The sequence below is a fragment of the Semicossyphus pulcher genome, unplaced genomic scaffold (genome assembly GCF_022749685.1).
Source record: "Semicossyphus pulcher isolate SPU_LCO1_2020_fin unplaced genomic scaffold, fSemPul1.0.p SCAF_20, whole genome shotgun sequence".
NCBI lineage: Eukaryota > Metazoa > Chordata > Actinopteri > Labriformes > Labridae > Semicossyphus > Semicossyphus pulcher.
The window spans coordinates 3,566,955-3,582,270 of NW_027211694.1; the positions used below are offsets into that span (position 1 = coordinate 3,566,955).

Here is a 15,316-nt window from a genome sequence, read left to right on the forward strand (position 1 = left end):
GTTGGAGCTGCTCTGGTGACTTTGCATGAGAGATTTTTTGGATTTATGTTTTTGGTTTCGACGAGGCTCCGGGTGCACCGATTGGAAAATAGCAACATATGAATCCAAATCGAACATTTCCTTACCAAATTGGATCCCGAGACGTGCATGTGGGGTTGGCAGCAGCAGCAGAACAGAGTCCAGCAGAGCGAGGAAAATGAGCAGTCAGACTTTAACCAAACTTATCTGAAGGAGAAAACAAAGACAAACGTCTAACTTGTAACCAAATCTGTCCATAAACATCCCCCTCATTCACCTTTGACCTACAGTTACTTTTTTCCAAGCCTTAAGCAAATGTAACCGACAGTTTAGGAAGGTTGAGATGCTCTGTAAAGGTAAAAATACAAGAGTCGAGTATCCCTTTAATACTCTGTTTCCCTCTCAGGTGGAGATCAGCCTGCAGAGCAGCTTCCAGCCCGGCATGAAGCTGGAGGTGGCCAACAAGAGCAGCCCGGACACGTACTGGGTGGCCACCATCATCACCACGTGCGGCCAGCTGCTGCTGCTTCGCTTCAGCGGATACGGGGACGACCGCAAGGCCGACTTCTGGTGCGATGTCATGACCGCCGAGCTGCACCCGGTGGGCTGGTGCACGCAGAACAACAAGACCCTCATGCCCCCTGAAGGTAGGAAGAAACGGATACACACACTCCTGTAACGGGGAGCTTACTCACACATAAGATCAGATTATTCTCACATATCAGGCCGTCACGCAGCATCCGACGCAAATCAGGCTGAAGAGTGCGAATCATGAACACTATGGCTGAAGGAACAATCGGAAAACAGACTGTGGTTTGTTCATTCTGCGCTATCGCTTCATGGAATCATAAAATATTGATAAAAACAATCATAAACTAACGACATCAAGGTGTTGCAGTACAAAGTGCAGTATCAGAGAGGGTTCAGGGAAGTTTTTATCTTTATTTTTGGGAAGTTATCAGCTTTTATGTTCATATTAAACTTTAAAAACAGAAAGCCTTTTGTCAGACAAAATGACGAAGGGATCATTTTTCAAAATGACTTCCTTTTGTGCAACAGCTCTGTGCCTCATAATTAAATGAGTGTTGTTAATTTGAGGTACTTTGGGGGAATTTGCTGCTCAATTATTGCTTGTTGGAGCAGGTACTTTAAAGGAGGGTGTGTCTTTGAGATGTGAGGCCACGAGAATTAAAGAGTTATAGCAGCCTTTTTATATTTTCTAACTGGTCAAAATTGGAGGTTTTTTGGAAGTGCATAAGAAGGGTTAGTGTCCTTTGATGCCTCACTTACGGTTGTAATCTCAAAGATTTCAGTTTCGTTCTCTTTGGCGCCACCTGTGGTGATGAACGGTAATAGCACGAGCACACTTCCAGATATCCAGACCGTGTTGCATGTGTGACGTCCACGGTTGGCTCCGGTTGTAACTCCTGATTTTCCTGGCTGACGGTCGCTTTCCTTTTCAGACTGTTTGCTTCATCTGTAGTCATCCATCTTTTCTTTGTTTGTTCAGCCATAGTAGATTACTGTTTACTCAGAACACTTGCAGAGACCGGAAAAGCAGCCGCTTAGCTCCGCCTACCCTCTCTGGCAGACCAACCACTGCTGGCTGAAAACGCGTCACTAACTGGGCATCGCTTGAAGTCGCACCAGACGCCCAGTCTGTAATACTGCAAATGCAGAGGCTTTCATCAGTGGGCCATCGGCTCAATCACCATTGTTACCTCATTCAGCGATAGATTTAAGAGGTCAATTGTTTCAAGCAGGATGACAGTATTTTTGCACATAGTGATAACAGTAGCTTCTCCTTACAGCTAACAGATGCATGTGAGTGAAAGCGCTCGCTAAAGTAACATGCATGGCTGTTTAAGGTGCCTCCTAATGGATCTCAGTTGCGCTTGTTGATTTTGGCAGTGATGTCATCAAAGGGCAACTTTAAAAAGTTGAGTTTGTCGTGCATTGATCGGACACGAATCTGAACTCGTCGGGACTTTCTGACTCAGAGTTTCCATTGTTAATAATAAAGGATGTCGTGCATGAGCGCTCTGATTGGTGTGATGGAAAGAACAGACTGTGTCCATGTTTCAGCCAAAAGAGACGACGGTGAATAGAAACTATTTGATCTTTATAAATAAGGTCAGCTGATGGTTGGTTCACCGCAATTTGTGTCAGTCTGACACACACACACACACACACACACAGAACCACACACACCTTTGTGAGCCTCCCGTCTTTACAGCTTTATACAAACTGAGTGGACAGACAGGTTTCCCTCACAGCTTTGATTGTTCGATGTGGCTCAACTGTCGTTCATTTAACTGACACATCACACCCTCAACATCACGCTCAAGCCATCTTCACACCTCATCTCCTAACTTTTTTTTTTACCAAGATAAAGCATCATAGAAACTTCCTGCCTTCCCTCTCTCGGAATCACAACTTTTTCTGAAGCTTTTAAACACATGTCCTCGCGCAGCGTCGCGTCCCCTCGCCCTCACATAGATGACTCGCACTCAGACCATTTATTTCCCCCGCTGATGGACGCCGTGCGCCTCCGTTGTTGTGGAGACGACCTGGATACCACCTGACTTGGGTGTCCCGGCCCTCACGGCGCCACGTGTCCTTTCCATTGACTTCTTCTTCTTCTTCTTCTGTCCTTCGCAGCAGCGGGCGCTTCATAAACGTCTGAATTCATAAGCTGCTTCATTTATTTCTCAGTGGACGATTATTAACCGCACATTGAATTTGCTTTCAACACTGCTGGAGAAGCTTTTTGTTCTGTCACCAAACGGGATATGACAGAAGTAGGGCTGCAAGTATTGATCGTTTATATTATTGATCAAGCCATCTCCATTAATGGCTCATAAAATGTCAAAAAAGTTGACCTATTGGTCGTCGTAACTGTAAAATATGCAGTTAATGTTCTTAGAAGACACTAAATCCAGGAAATGTTCATACTTAGAAGCTGAAACCAACTAATTTGAGCAATTTTTTGTTGCAAATGTCGTCAATTATTAAGCTAAACAAGAAAAAAAGTCAGCAGCATTTCAGGCTGTTTGAAGGAGAATAAACATTTTGTTGGAGACATTTGGTTTGATTGATCACATGAGTATTTTAAAGTCGACAAATCCTTTTAGTTAACCTCCATAACTACTAATTAATAATTAATGGAGTGACGCCTGCGAGCTGGTTCAGGCATCATTCTCCACAATCACCTGACAAACACTTCCTCCTAATGTGGCGCTCTATTTAAGCTGTCCAGCCTCTCCCTCTGCTCTGTCAGTGCCACTGTTGCCCTGCGCTCACACTTTCTGCCCCACCACCACCCCAGCATCCACCTGCAGGGTGGTTTAAAATACGATCTCATCACTCCTCAGATTTCTGCCTGTAAAATAAACCTGCGAGGAGCGATGAGGCCGGAGCCGCGGTGCCAAACTCATGTTCCGCTGCTGCAAGAAACTTTTTAAACCATCGCAAACACGAGCAGTGTGACTGAAACGTTAATTTGTGAAGGGACCATGTCACCCAAAGGATGAAATATACATTTTAACCATTTGATTTATTCCACCAGAGTTGGCTTACTGATTATTTTCAAGTGAAGTCTCATGAAAACAGCCGAGCATGAGTTAAATTAAAGTTTGCGTCATGTTAGGAAAGAACTTTTTGTCTACGCTTGAATGACTTTTATAGAAGTCTGTTTTTCCATCCGTCATATTTGAGTTGTTAAAAGAAACAGCAGCTGAAGCTCATGAAGAAGTTGTTGCATCTTACAGGAAAAACTCAACAATCCTTCTTTCTTCGCTCGTATTTAAAATGATCTTGCGCTCACTTTTAATAATGATTGACAGCTGACGTGGCTGCATGTGTAACGAAGCTTAGCTCACATAATGAAGGCGGTCATGTGCTCCCTAATGAGGCTTCTGCAGGACGCTGTCAGTTTGTAAATATGAACTTTGAGGCTCAATTTCCACGATTTGCATCATTTTATGCACATTTTTTCGTGTCTGTGTGTTTCTGTGTGTGTGTGTAGCTTGAACATGAGCCACGTGTGTTTGTGTGTGTATTTTGGAGAGCTTACACCTGTTTCATTTGTGTCCTTTTTGTTTCTCAGATAACGTTTACCTAAGAAAAGGTAAGCAGCTCTGACAGAGCGCCTGAATCACTCGCCTGCTCCGGCTGTCACACACACACACACACACATACACACACGCACACACACACACACACACACAGGCCTCAGAGCTGCATGTGCGCTCTGCTTCCTCCTCCTCCTCTTCCTCTTTTCACCTCCATACAGGAAGTGACATCGCTGCTCGGTTGCCTCCTCTTGCATGCGATTCCTTTCTAGCTGAGTGTGGCTTTGCAGTGATGGCACACACACACACACACACACACACACACACACACACACACACACACACCATGCGACCAAGCTGTTCCTGGATGATAACTTGTGCAGCAGCTCAGTTAGAAATGTGATGCTTTGATAAACTTCTCTCCGTGCAACAGCAAAAACAAAAACATGTCACCAGTCCACGAGTGAAGTGTTGAAAGGTCAAAGGTCAAATAAAGAGCTGTGTGGAAAATGTGTCGTTGGCAGATAGAATCAAAATGTGTCACCAAACTGGACGGAAACTTTGAGGCGAGACAAACAAACATTTAACTGCTGACGTTATGTTCAGTCTGCAGTGGCTAAATGTTAATTATTTATTAATATGTTTTCATATTATCTATTAAATCTAAAGAAGGTGATTTATTTTAGAGCCTTAGTTTTTTTTAAATTTGCATCTGCCTGACAAAAGACATGATGACGTAACAAAAGCTGGAATGGCAGTTGGTTGCACCATATTCACACGGCGGCCATGTTTTCCACTGACGTCATGTTTAGGAAGCTTAAAGGCCGTTTTAATTTCCTACTGCCGTGTTCGCGGTTACGTCCTACATCTGGAGCATGTGACGAACTGTCTGGATTGCTCATTAACCGAAAGACTGTCAGCAGTGGAAATCTGTTTGTTAAGCTAAAACAACATATTTGTTAGCGATTAGCGACGTCAGGCTACGGCTAAAAGTTAAATCTGTAGCTTTGGTATTGCAACATGAAATATGGAAAGGGTTAAATTCCCTGTATCATAATGTTAGCAAGGAATTTACTTCCTTGCTCTTGCGCGACGATTTGGGAAAACGTTTTAATGCTCACTGTGCAGGCGTCATGTCGCTGCTGCCGGTGTTTCCTGAAGCAGCGCGTGACGACGATGGCCGCTCTCTTCTTGTCTTCAATTCTTTTGCTAATATCTGTCAATCACTGAAGTCTGCTGAGTCTCAGCTAAGCGCCCCCGCCTCCTCACGCTCACACACTGCGAGCATGCAGGGGCGGGGCTTACGCGGACAGACGGGTATCTCATGCTCGTATTGATTTGAAGCGGAGGCAAGAGCTTCTAAAGCGAACAGCAACTTGTTAGCCGTAGCCGTTAATATGACACTTTCTTCTCATGTAAAAAAAATTATACAAGTATAGTCTGAATGATATGATATGGCACAGCACAGTCCGGCTCTAGCTGGTTACTTTGTAATGCGTTGCCCCCGACGATGGTCCTCAAAGCGTTCACTGTCACTTGTCTGTTCAGTTGCTGGAAGTTGCGTCTCTGGTAAATCCTCTTTACATAAAGCAGTAAATCAACAGATTGATTCAAAGAAGTGATTCGGTTGGACAAACCACATACGACAAACACACCAAAATCAGACTCAGTGAGTCATCCCACACACACAGTTTCCCTCTCAGCTCCTCCAGTATAAACTCTGCAAACTGATGAAGCTTTTGTACTCGTATGAATCAGCATCGCTGTGTGAAGGAACGGCACGAGTCTGCAGCAGAATCTTTGCTCCTTTTTAGACATTAAGAAGTCGTTTAAAAGACAAATTAAATGTAATTTTCCCCCTGATTTAAATGTAGTTACTCATTTAATGCTAAATTAAAGATGTGTAGGCTTTAGATGACAGTTATGCGTCTTTTTTTAATCAAGATTATTTCGAATTTAATCCAGAGAAGTGCACAAAATGTGCACAGCAAGTTTAAAGGAGTAAAGGTTAATAACTCTCTCTCTGTATGAGCCTCTGACGGGTGAGCAGAAAGGTTTAATTCACACAGTGAGAACATAATTCAGCTCACTATACATATTTATGGTGTTTAGACAGTGTATGTATATGAAGCCTCTGGGTCGGGCTCGGGGGCTCAAGCTTGTTCAGACAGAGTCGAGCTGCTGCTGTGGATTCCCACAGTCTCTGATATGTGTGTGTGTGTGTGTATGTGTGTGCGTGTGTGTGAGATGCATTCAGCCATTCACGTAAAGAGCTTTTTAAAGCGACATCACAGGTTTGGTCATGTGACACGCCGAGGCCGCTCGCTGAACAGATCCCCGATAGAGATGATTTGCATAATGAATTCACCACACTGCTTCCTGCCAGAGCCTGCTGGAGATGATGCTCCGAGATAGACCTGTCCTCTGCTCTGTGTGTGTGTGTGTGTGTGTGTGTGTGTGTGTGTGTGTGTGTGTGTGGGGTGGGGGGGGGGGGGGGTGTAGTGTGGTGTTTCAGAGAGCATTCTATATTTATCTTCCCCTGATAAATAGAGACAGCTCTCGTGTAGCGACTGATTTACAGCTGACGGCTGATTTATCTCACAGCTCCATGAAAACACCTTTTATTTAAGTATCAGGGTTCTGCTTTAGTTTTACTCTGCAAATCAACATCGATTTAAAGCTCAAACTTACAATAACGTTAAAGCAGTTCATGCCGACCTCACCCCAAACAACCAAAGTTTACGCTGCAGGAACTTTCCCCCAGACTTTAGGAGGTGTTTCCACTGCAGGGACCAGGACCTACATGTAATAATAATAATAATAATAATAACCTTTACTTTTATAGCACTTCTCCTAACAAAGTTATAAAGTTATTTACAAACAGTTTAAAGTGATAATCTCGAAGATTTTCATTTAAATACATACACAGCGCCCAGTTAGTGACGCTTTTTCCATCAGCCAGCAGTGGTTGGTCTGCCAGAGAGGGTAGGCGGAGCTAAGCGGCTGCTTTTCCGCTCTCTGCAAGTGTTGCGAGTAAACAGTAATCTACTATGGCTGAACAAAGAAAGAAAAGATGGATGACTACAGATACAACTTCAACAAGAAGTGAAAATCCAAAGAAGAAGAAACAAACTCGACGCTCAGATGAAGCAAACAGTCTGAAAAGGAAAGCGACCGTCAGCCAGGAAAATCAAGAGTTACAACCGGAGCCGACCGTGGACGTCACACATGCAGCACTGTCTGGATATCTGGAAGTGTGCTCCCGCAATTACCGTGCCGCCAAAGAGAACGAAACTGAGATCTTTGAGATAATAACTTTAAAACACAAACATGAAAGCCGTTTCAAGAAGAGATTTAAAAGCAGAGACAGATTTAGCAAAGCAGGTAGGTCTTTCCAGAGACTGGGCAGCCGGACTGCAAAAGCCTGATTGCCCTTCGTCTTCAATCGGGCTCTGTAGGTACAACCAGCACATCAGCTGAGAGGCCGCCCCGGCTCACAGGCGTTAGGAGGGGCTTGGTTATGTAGAGCTTTAAAAGCTGGAAGTAAAATGTTATAATCAATGTGGTAATGAACAGGAAGCCAATGCAGGGAGGCCAGGATGAGTGATATGATCGTGTTTTCTTGAACCGGTGATAAGTCTAACCGCAGCTAAAGTTCCAGGGACTCTGTGCCACCCCCCGAAACCCCTCGATCCGTGCTAACGGGGAAGTCCAGATGTTTTCCCTCATTCATTAGTAATCATTTGTTAAAGGTTATTCACATTTTCCAAAAACCACAGATATTTGCCTCATATTGCTTGTATTTGCCATTTCTGCTTAAATGATTCATTCTGAAAAAAGATGCAAATCGACTTATTGAATATTGAAACCATCGTTCCAACTCTGCGGTCTTTACGTTCTTGTACTCGCTCTTATAACACAGCGATGATGGAAATGTTTGCTTTGTCTCAACACTGAATAGGAGACGACTGTGGTGCGATCGTTGCCATGAAACCTGAGCACGGCTTCGTGTTGTCGTTACTGCAGCGGCACCACAAACATGTCAAACACGAGCAGCACAATCACTGCTCCTGTAGTCTCAACATCACATCTCCATAGATACTGTAATCACCACGTTTATGAGGAGGTGCGTGTTGAACACGGCATCATGTAAAGTTTAGTTACAGCGCTCAATCTTTATTTTACACCTCAGAAAACAAATGTAGCGCTCATATCTACTCCTTCTTTTATTTTTATATACATATATTATTTTTGGGGCCCTTTCCGCCTTCATTTATTGGACAGCTGAAGAGTGACAGGAAATATGGGGAGCGGAGCGGGGGTGATGACATGACGCAAAGGGCAGAGGGCGGGAGCTGAGGTCTGTGGGTTGTTTATGTGGCACCTGCTCTACCCACTGAGCTCCACCAGCATCCTGTCCTCCACTTTTAAACAGTTTCCACTTTAATAAGTACACCTGCAGATGTTAATGCATCCAACTCAACAAGTAAGCCACAAATTCCTCCTTTAATAAGATGTTTAGTTTCGAAAACCTCCGTCAGACTACGTAAAACGTGTCATCTGGAGGAGGCCAAGTTCGCTAAACTACGCTTCCTCAATCTATGACGCCCGCCTCCGATGTCATGTCTCGTTCAGAATCGTCAGGTGTGAAATGTAGACTGCAGACCTGAAGAGTTTTTAGACGATCCATCGGTATATTCTCGTCGTGTTTCAGATTCTGTACCGCTCTGAGCCGTTGCCTGCAGCGAAACGGTCGTATTTCACTCCAGCGTCTCTCGCTGGGCCGTTCCTTTCAGAAGGAGGGGCGCAATGCATGCTGGGTGTTGTAGGAATGTAGAACAGGCGAAACCACGAGCTGTTTGTACGAGTTTCTCCACAGCTATGGCGCCAATGTCAAATATTATTGCTTCTATCGATTACAGAGAACACCAGCTTTGGAGGCGAACTGCTCCTTTAAAGATCTGTGTGTTAATTATTTGCAGATCTCTTTTAATTGGATTGCATTCAGTTGTATAAAAAAGAGTATGCATGCTCTTATAAGCTGTTGTCTTTATTCCATGTACGTTTAGACAGACAGTGTTAAAGGTTTTTAATGAACTTTCAGGGGTTTAATTAACACCAGGAGAAGAACTTTAAAAAGCTAAACCTGCATTTTACACACAATAATTCAACACCAGCACATTTTCGTTCTGCTCTTCTTGCTTGTTTTTGAAGCCGGTGCATTCTGCTGCACGATGACGAGCCATCTGCTGAGGGAGAAGTAGAGTTAGGGTGATTTTTCTGACAGTTGACTCTGCATATTTTGCCATCGCCCTCTGTGACTGCTGCCCTGCTGCACCAACAATGTCTCCTCCTTTTGCAATACCTTCTTGTAAACCAACAGCTTTTTACGATCACGCAACTGATCGAAACACAACACCAACCTCTCTCTGCTGTAACCTCAGGATTTGCATGAACTCTAATGTTTGTATTAACTAATTAAGGGTGTGTGTGTGTGTGTGAGTGTGTTCCTTGTAGTTTTATTAATCAGGCTGCTTTAATAGATTTGATTTTTAATGTATTTGAATGTAGAAGGTTTATTTATGAATGGGTTTGTAGTTAAAGAAAAGAACAGCCACACACACGTCTTCACTGTGCGCTCTCTGTTCCCTTGGGCCTCCTCATCGCCGACCACAAACACATCACGGAGCTAATCCATATTTACACAAATGGCTCTAATATCCCCACCCTGTCATTATCAGGGCTATAAAGCCGTTCACAGTATTGCGTCAGAAACTGCCCGGGTGTCGCTGAGCCAAACACAGCAGCCAAACGTCTCTCAATAAACGCAGGAATGACGCCGTGTGACATTTGACATGCTGCGCTCGTTGTGTTCGTGGCCTATTTGGAACGGCCGTCAGTAAAAATGGAGGACGGTAATCGTTTGAATTGACTTGGCTTCTACCCTCGCGCGCTGCTCCTCTCCGTGCCAGGCAGCGCGTAATGACTGCAAAAGACGGAGGGGGAAACGGGCCTAATTCGCCCCCATTACCTCTGATTAGAATCTGTTGCACAGAGGCGATTCTTCTTCTTTAATTATAACATTGATTATCTAAAGTAAAGCTTTTAAATAAGGCTTGTGCACTTAGCCTGGGCTTGTTTGGAAGAGAAGAGCAGCCTGCAGAATATGCAAATGATAAGTTTCATGCATGTAAATTCATATTTTCTTTTGCTAGATATTTGCTTGCAGATTTGAGCCAGCTTTTGTGCAGCCTGGGCCTGCAGGAGGACGAGGGAGGAGGAGGGGAGAGAGAGGGGAGAGTGTAGCAGTACGGTTGGAGGAGGGGGTGTTTTGAAGATCTCCTCCCTCAAGGTTAATTATGCACTTATTGTTATGTGAAATTCAGGCTTTCACCTCTACGTGTCTGCTGCCTTTGGGATGGAAATGAAGAAAAATAGATCATTATTTATATGAAGGAAAAAAAGGAGTACAGTATAATGGAAGTGCAAGGTGGGGGAGGGGAGGCAAGAGGGGGAGAAGGAGGGGAGAGAGAGGGTGAGGTTTGCATGTTTTTGCTTCTGCTGAGCTCCAAATGGCCTCATGACTAATCTCAGCAGGATCTGTAAAAATAGTTTATCTATTTCTGCACGGCCGAGATCAACACAGGAGAGTGTGTGTACGGTGTGTGTGTGTGCTTACAAAGTCCAGCAGCAGCAGCAGCAGCAGCGAGGAAAGAAAACAGTCTCGCAGGAAAAACACTATTATTAAAGAGGCGTTCAGGGAGCGTCGAGGCCACGTTACCTTCACAGGAAAAACAATTTGATTTATTCGCCGGCAAATTCCACCGTCGTTGATTTGATTCAGACTTCTGGAGTCCGGAGCCACAGAAGGATTTATTGATCTGTTCTCTCATGAGTCAATTATGTGTTTAAAATCCTGAGCTGCCTCTGTCGGCTGTATTTACTCACACGTCTGATTTAAAAAGGGATCAGAATAATAATAATAATTTCTGCAGAAGTTAGCAGACGTTACATTTTGATCAGAGGAGATCAGAGAGCGATTACAGTTGTTACAGTGTGTGTGTCTTACAAAAGCTTCTCCCTCTGTGATAATTGCATCATAATTACATCACTAACTTTCCAGTAAACATTTTGGGGAACGAAAAATCAAAACTAAAGAATCTGAAACTGATACAGAAACATCAAAATGAAAGAAAAGAAGCAAACGTCTCTTAAAAAGCGTATTTTTCTGCCTTTTGTAAAGGAAGTCAAAATAACAGGACGTCTCTATTGCAGGTAGAAAAGTCTTTATCATCTATTTTAGTCTTAATAATACTGTGACTTAAAATATTAATATCAAGCTGTTTTGTAGAACACTTGAGACCATGAACTCATCAGAAAAATATTTACTGAGTTAATATCAGGAGATAAGTAGGATCGTTCTCTCACTGACCCTTTTACACTGCCAGTTAAAGGCGGGATTATCACGCCTCTGTTACGCCTCGTCTTTTTTGTTTTGCCTTTATTTATAGGACCGCTAAAGAGAGACAGGAAATGTGGGGAGAAGAGAGCGGGGGATCACATGCACCAAATGATCAGTGCGTCGAGGACTGTAGCGTCTGTACATGGGGCACCTGCTCCACCAACTGAGCTAAACAAGCGCCCCCGCCGAGTCTTAAACGCACGGCGCCTGAATGGTGGGGCGAAGTCGTTCCATCTCTGAGCCGGCGTCGGAGGTAGTAATAGAGGCGAGATGGTGGAACAGCGTTGTTTGTGTGTGTGTGTGTGTGTGTGTGAGGCGGGTTTGAGATGGGCGAGGCCTGCGCAGAATCGATCGGCGCCTTGCCAAGCACATATCATGACGGTTAGATTGTTGTCCGACTTGCTCTAAGAAACCCGGGAGCAAGGCGGGCGCAGTTTTCAAGGCCAGTTGCTCCACCGACTGCACAGCTCCATGCTCGATGTGAAACGACCTGCTCATTTTTGAGTGAATCCTATTGGCTGAAAAAGCTTTGACACCCCCCACAAGGAAGTGATGAGATGTCTCTTATTCATTAAACTTCATAAACGGTTTTATCAAAGTCCTCACAATGTAATGTTTCACACATTCCTCATGAACGCTGTCTTAATGAACATATCTGCAATGACGCTTATATCCAAATAACAAAACCCCTGAATAAAATATGAGAACGTAATATTAAATCCAATTAAGAAAATAATAACAACAAATGAGGACTTTATTCACTTCAATTTACGGTGTGTTGGTATTATAGATGCTTGAAGAGGCGAGCAGCAAACTTGTCAACGAAGAAGTGACCGACTTTATGACTCCTCCCCCGACTGCAATCGGCTGCTCTGGCCTGTTGTCGAGGCGACCTTATGTCAAACTCGTGCTGTTTGTTCGCGTGTTGCATGCTTTTTGCTTCCACAATGCCAGAACGCTGCGGCTGCCGGGGTGGCTTGGTTCAATGTAAAGTGATAAATGCGGCGAAAAACGGCAGAGCTTCGTTACGCTCCATGGACTGCCTCCTTCTTACCTAGCCGACCCTGGACCCCATCACGAGCACTCAGATCCTCTGAGCCGTCCCTGCTGGTCGTCCCTCGGGCTGAGCGAAAACTTCGGGGTGATCGCGCCTTTTCAGTTGTTGGCCCCGACCTGTGGAAGTCACTGCCTCCTCGAATCAAAAGTGCAGACTCGATAAATTCATTCAAAGCTCAGCTCAAAGCCCACCTCCTCTTTTCCTTGGCCTATGAAAGTATTTCGTATGTATGGGTGTATATACGTGTGTGTGTGTGTGTATGCATGTGGAATTGTATACTGTGGTGTCTTATATTCAGTGTTGTATCTCTTGCGCTGTTTTATCTGCCACTGTCTGTAAAGCACTTCGGTCAGTTTACGTTGTTTTAAATTTGACTTGACTTACAGCGCTGAACCACAATGTAAAAGGGCTCATGATTCAGATCACGCTCTTTGTTTCAAGCATGCTCTAAAGTGTTGAAAGCAATTGATGTTGGTTAAAGTTTAATGAATTAAAGCAGTTTAAGTATTATCTAAATTGCCGTCATAAAACGTCAAAATGAAAGTGCAAAGGAGAGAACAAAGCACAAGTTAAGTTAACATGATGATTGATGAAATAATAAATATTTAGTAGTAGGAAATCATCTTTTCATAACTTGTTGGCCTTTATTGCAAGAGCCTCTCCTGATATAAAGTGTGCAGGAGGATTCTGTCTTTATAAAATGCACACTTTAGTGACTGCCTGTAAAAAACAGCGTCGTAGTTTAAAGTTAGTTTTGTTGTTAAGCCTGGGAAACGCTTTACGCTGTAAATGCTCCCGAGGCTGTTTTACTGTGAAAATTTACACGCAGGCTTCAAACAAACAACTATAACAACAAACAAAACAAATATAGTTCTGACAAACTCCAGCAGCCACTCTCATGTTTGAGTGAGTACAACGTTTCACTTTCACTTCAGCTTGATGTTAATCAGTGCTGCAGGGGACGTCAGATCACACGCCACGCTCTACTCATTCTGTAACCCTGACTCATCTGGCAGCGCGTCACACACTCCGACAAGTGTAGATGAGCTTATGGAGGGTTTTAATGTGTGTGTGTGACTAACAGGGAAAAACACACAGGACACTGAAGGCCACACAGCATCTTTCTAGATCTGCGAGGAATTTCAGGGGGGGGGGAGGAGGGAGAGACAGTAGGCTGATATCAGGAGAAGGCAAAAAGCAAATGAAGAGCAAAGACACGCAAGAGCAGGAATTATGTAACACTGTTGCACTGTGGGAAACAGGAAGTACACAAAAAAACACAAGTCTGCATGCAAATCTGCTGGAAGTTGGCTCTTTAGCTCGAAGGCAGAGCTCCGGTCCTCCTGGAGTTTGCATACGTGTGTTTTTGTGCAGGACACAAACAAGGAAATAAATCACAATAAAAAAAACATTGGGCACCAAAACTGTATTTATTTTTAATATTTATGGAGATAAAATGATATAATGTATGTGTATAGCAGCTCTCATAAAGGAGGAATGCAGCCAGAAGGGGATTTTAATGCGTTTAGGACGCTCCACATGTATTAAACCTGCATTATGTTGCTTTACGTCAAGTGTAGTATGCACAGTGTACATTTTATATCATTTTTTAATTTTTTATCTAACCTTTATTTAACTTGGATATTAGAACCTCTTTGTCAAGGGCGTCCTGGCCGAGACAGGCAGCAGCAAATACCAAACACAGTTACAAAACAGTAAAAGTTAAAACACAAACAAAGACAAATAAAAAGATTAAATTTACAAGCGAATTATGAAGAACAAGTGCATGTTGTGGCGTCGGCCTCAAGAACTCTCAGTTTGGATTTAAAAGCGCTCAATGAGATGAACTCAGTCTTTCTGCAACATATTCCATGCAAAAGGTGCAGAGTGAACAAAAGCCTTTTTACCCAATTCAGTTCGGGCATATGGAACAGAGAGCAACCAATATAAGTCAAAATAAAGTGTACTTCCTCCTGAATATGTGACGCTATGACTGTTAGCATGTTTTCAGATTTGACACTATATTACTTAAGCTAGGGTGACAACAACTTCCTGTTTTATGGCAAAATATCAGACTTTGGTTTGCCGCCATGTACAGTTCTTAAGATGAAATGGACTGTTGTATGAGCTGACCAACTTTGGTGTGACTGTTAGCCCCCTCGTAGAGATTACAGTGAAATGCACAACATAAGGAGGAAAATATATAACACAGATAAAATAATAATAAGGTTAAAATAACTAAAAGAGGAAGAAAGCATCAGGAGGGTGTGTGGAGAGTAATTATAGATCAACAGTTTGTCAGGTCCTTACAGCAGAGAGCTGGTTTGTTTTATTTCCTAATGTCTGCCTCAATCTGACATTTTCTCTTCTGCTTTCGTACCTGCTCTCTTTAACCCGGCGTACAAACCCAATTTGTAGCAGCGTGACCTCGGCCTCAACCGTCGTTTTGAATTCCGGCACAGTTTACCGCTCAAACAGGAAGCTTTGAGCGACCTGAGAACCTTTTTGATGTCTGAAAATTCTGAATGAAACCGGTTTCTGTTTGCACCTGTGATCTCGCGTTGCTGCATGGAAACGGCCACGACGGCTGCACAAAGAGACACAATCACACGTCTCTGCTTTGTTTTGCAGCTGTTAATCTGCTCGTTATCATTTAAATTGCACCATTTAATTCAGTGTTATTAATTTAATGTGTTTACTTCTGCA

The 15,316-nt window shown here is 43.5% G+C and overlaps 1 protein-coding gene across 7 annotated transcripts in view; it reads left to right on the forward strand.

Annotated features, from left to right (window-relative positions):
* The window catches only part of sfmbt2 (Scm like with four mbt domains 2), a 57,035-nt gene that overhangs the window by 20,600 nt on the left and 21,119 nt on the right, over positions 1-15,316 (forward strand). For 5 of the 7 annotated variants that reach the window (XM_069671037.1, XM_069671041.1, XM_069671039.1 and 2 more), the window contains exons 4-5: positions 425-665; positions 4,127-4,147. In XM_069671037.1, the coding sequence (XP_069527138.1) occupies positions 425-665; positions 4,127-4,147 (262 nt within the window). The remainder of the gene's footprint in view (positions 1-424; positions 666-4,126; positions 4,148-15,316) is intronic. The other 2 variants (XM_069671040.1, XM_069671042.1) reach the window with 1 other exon arrangement.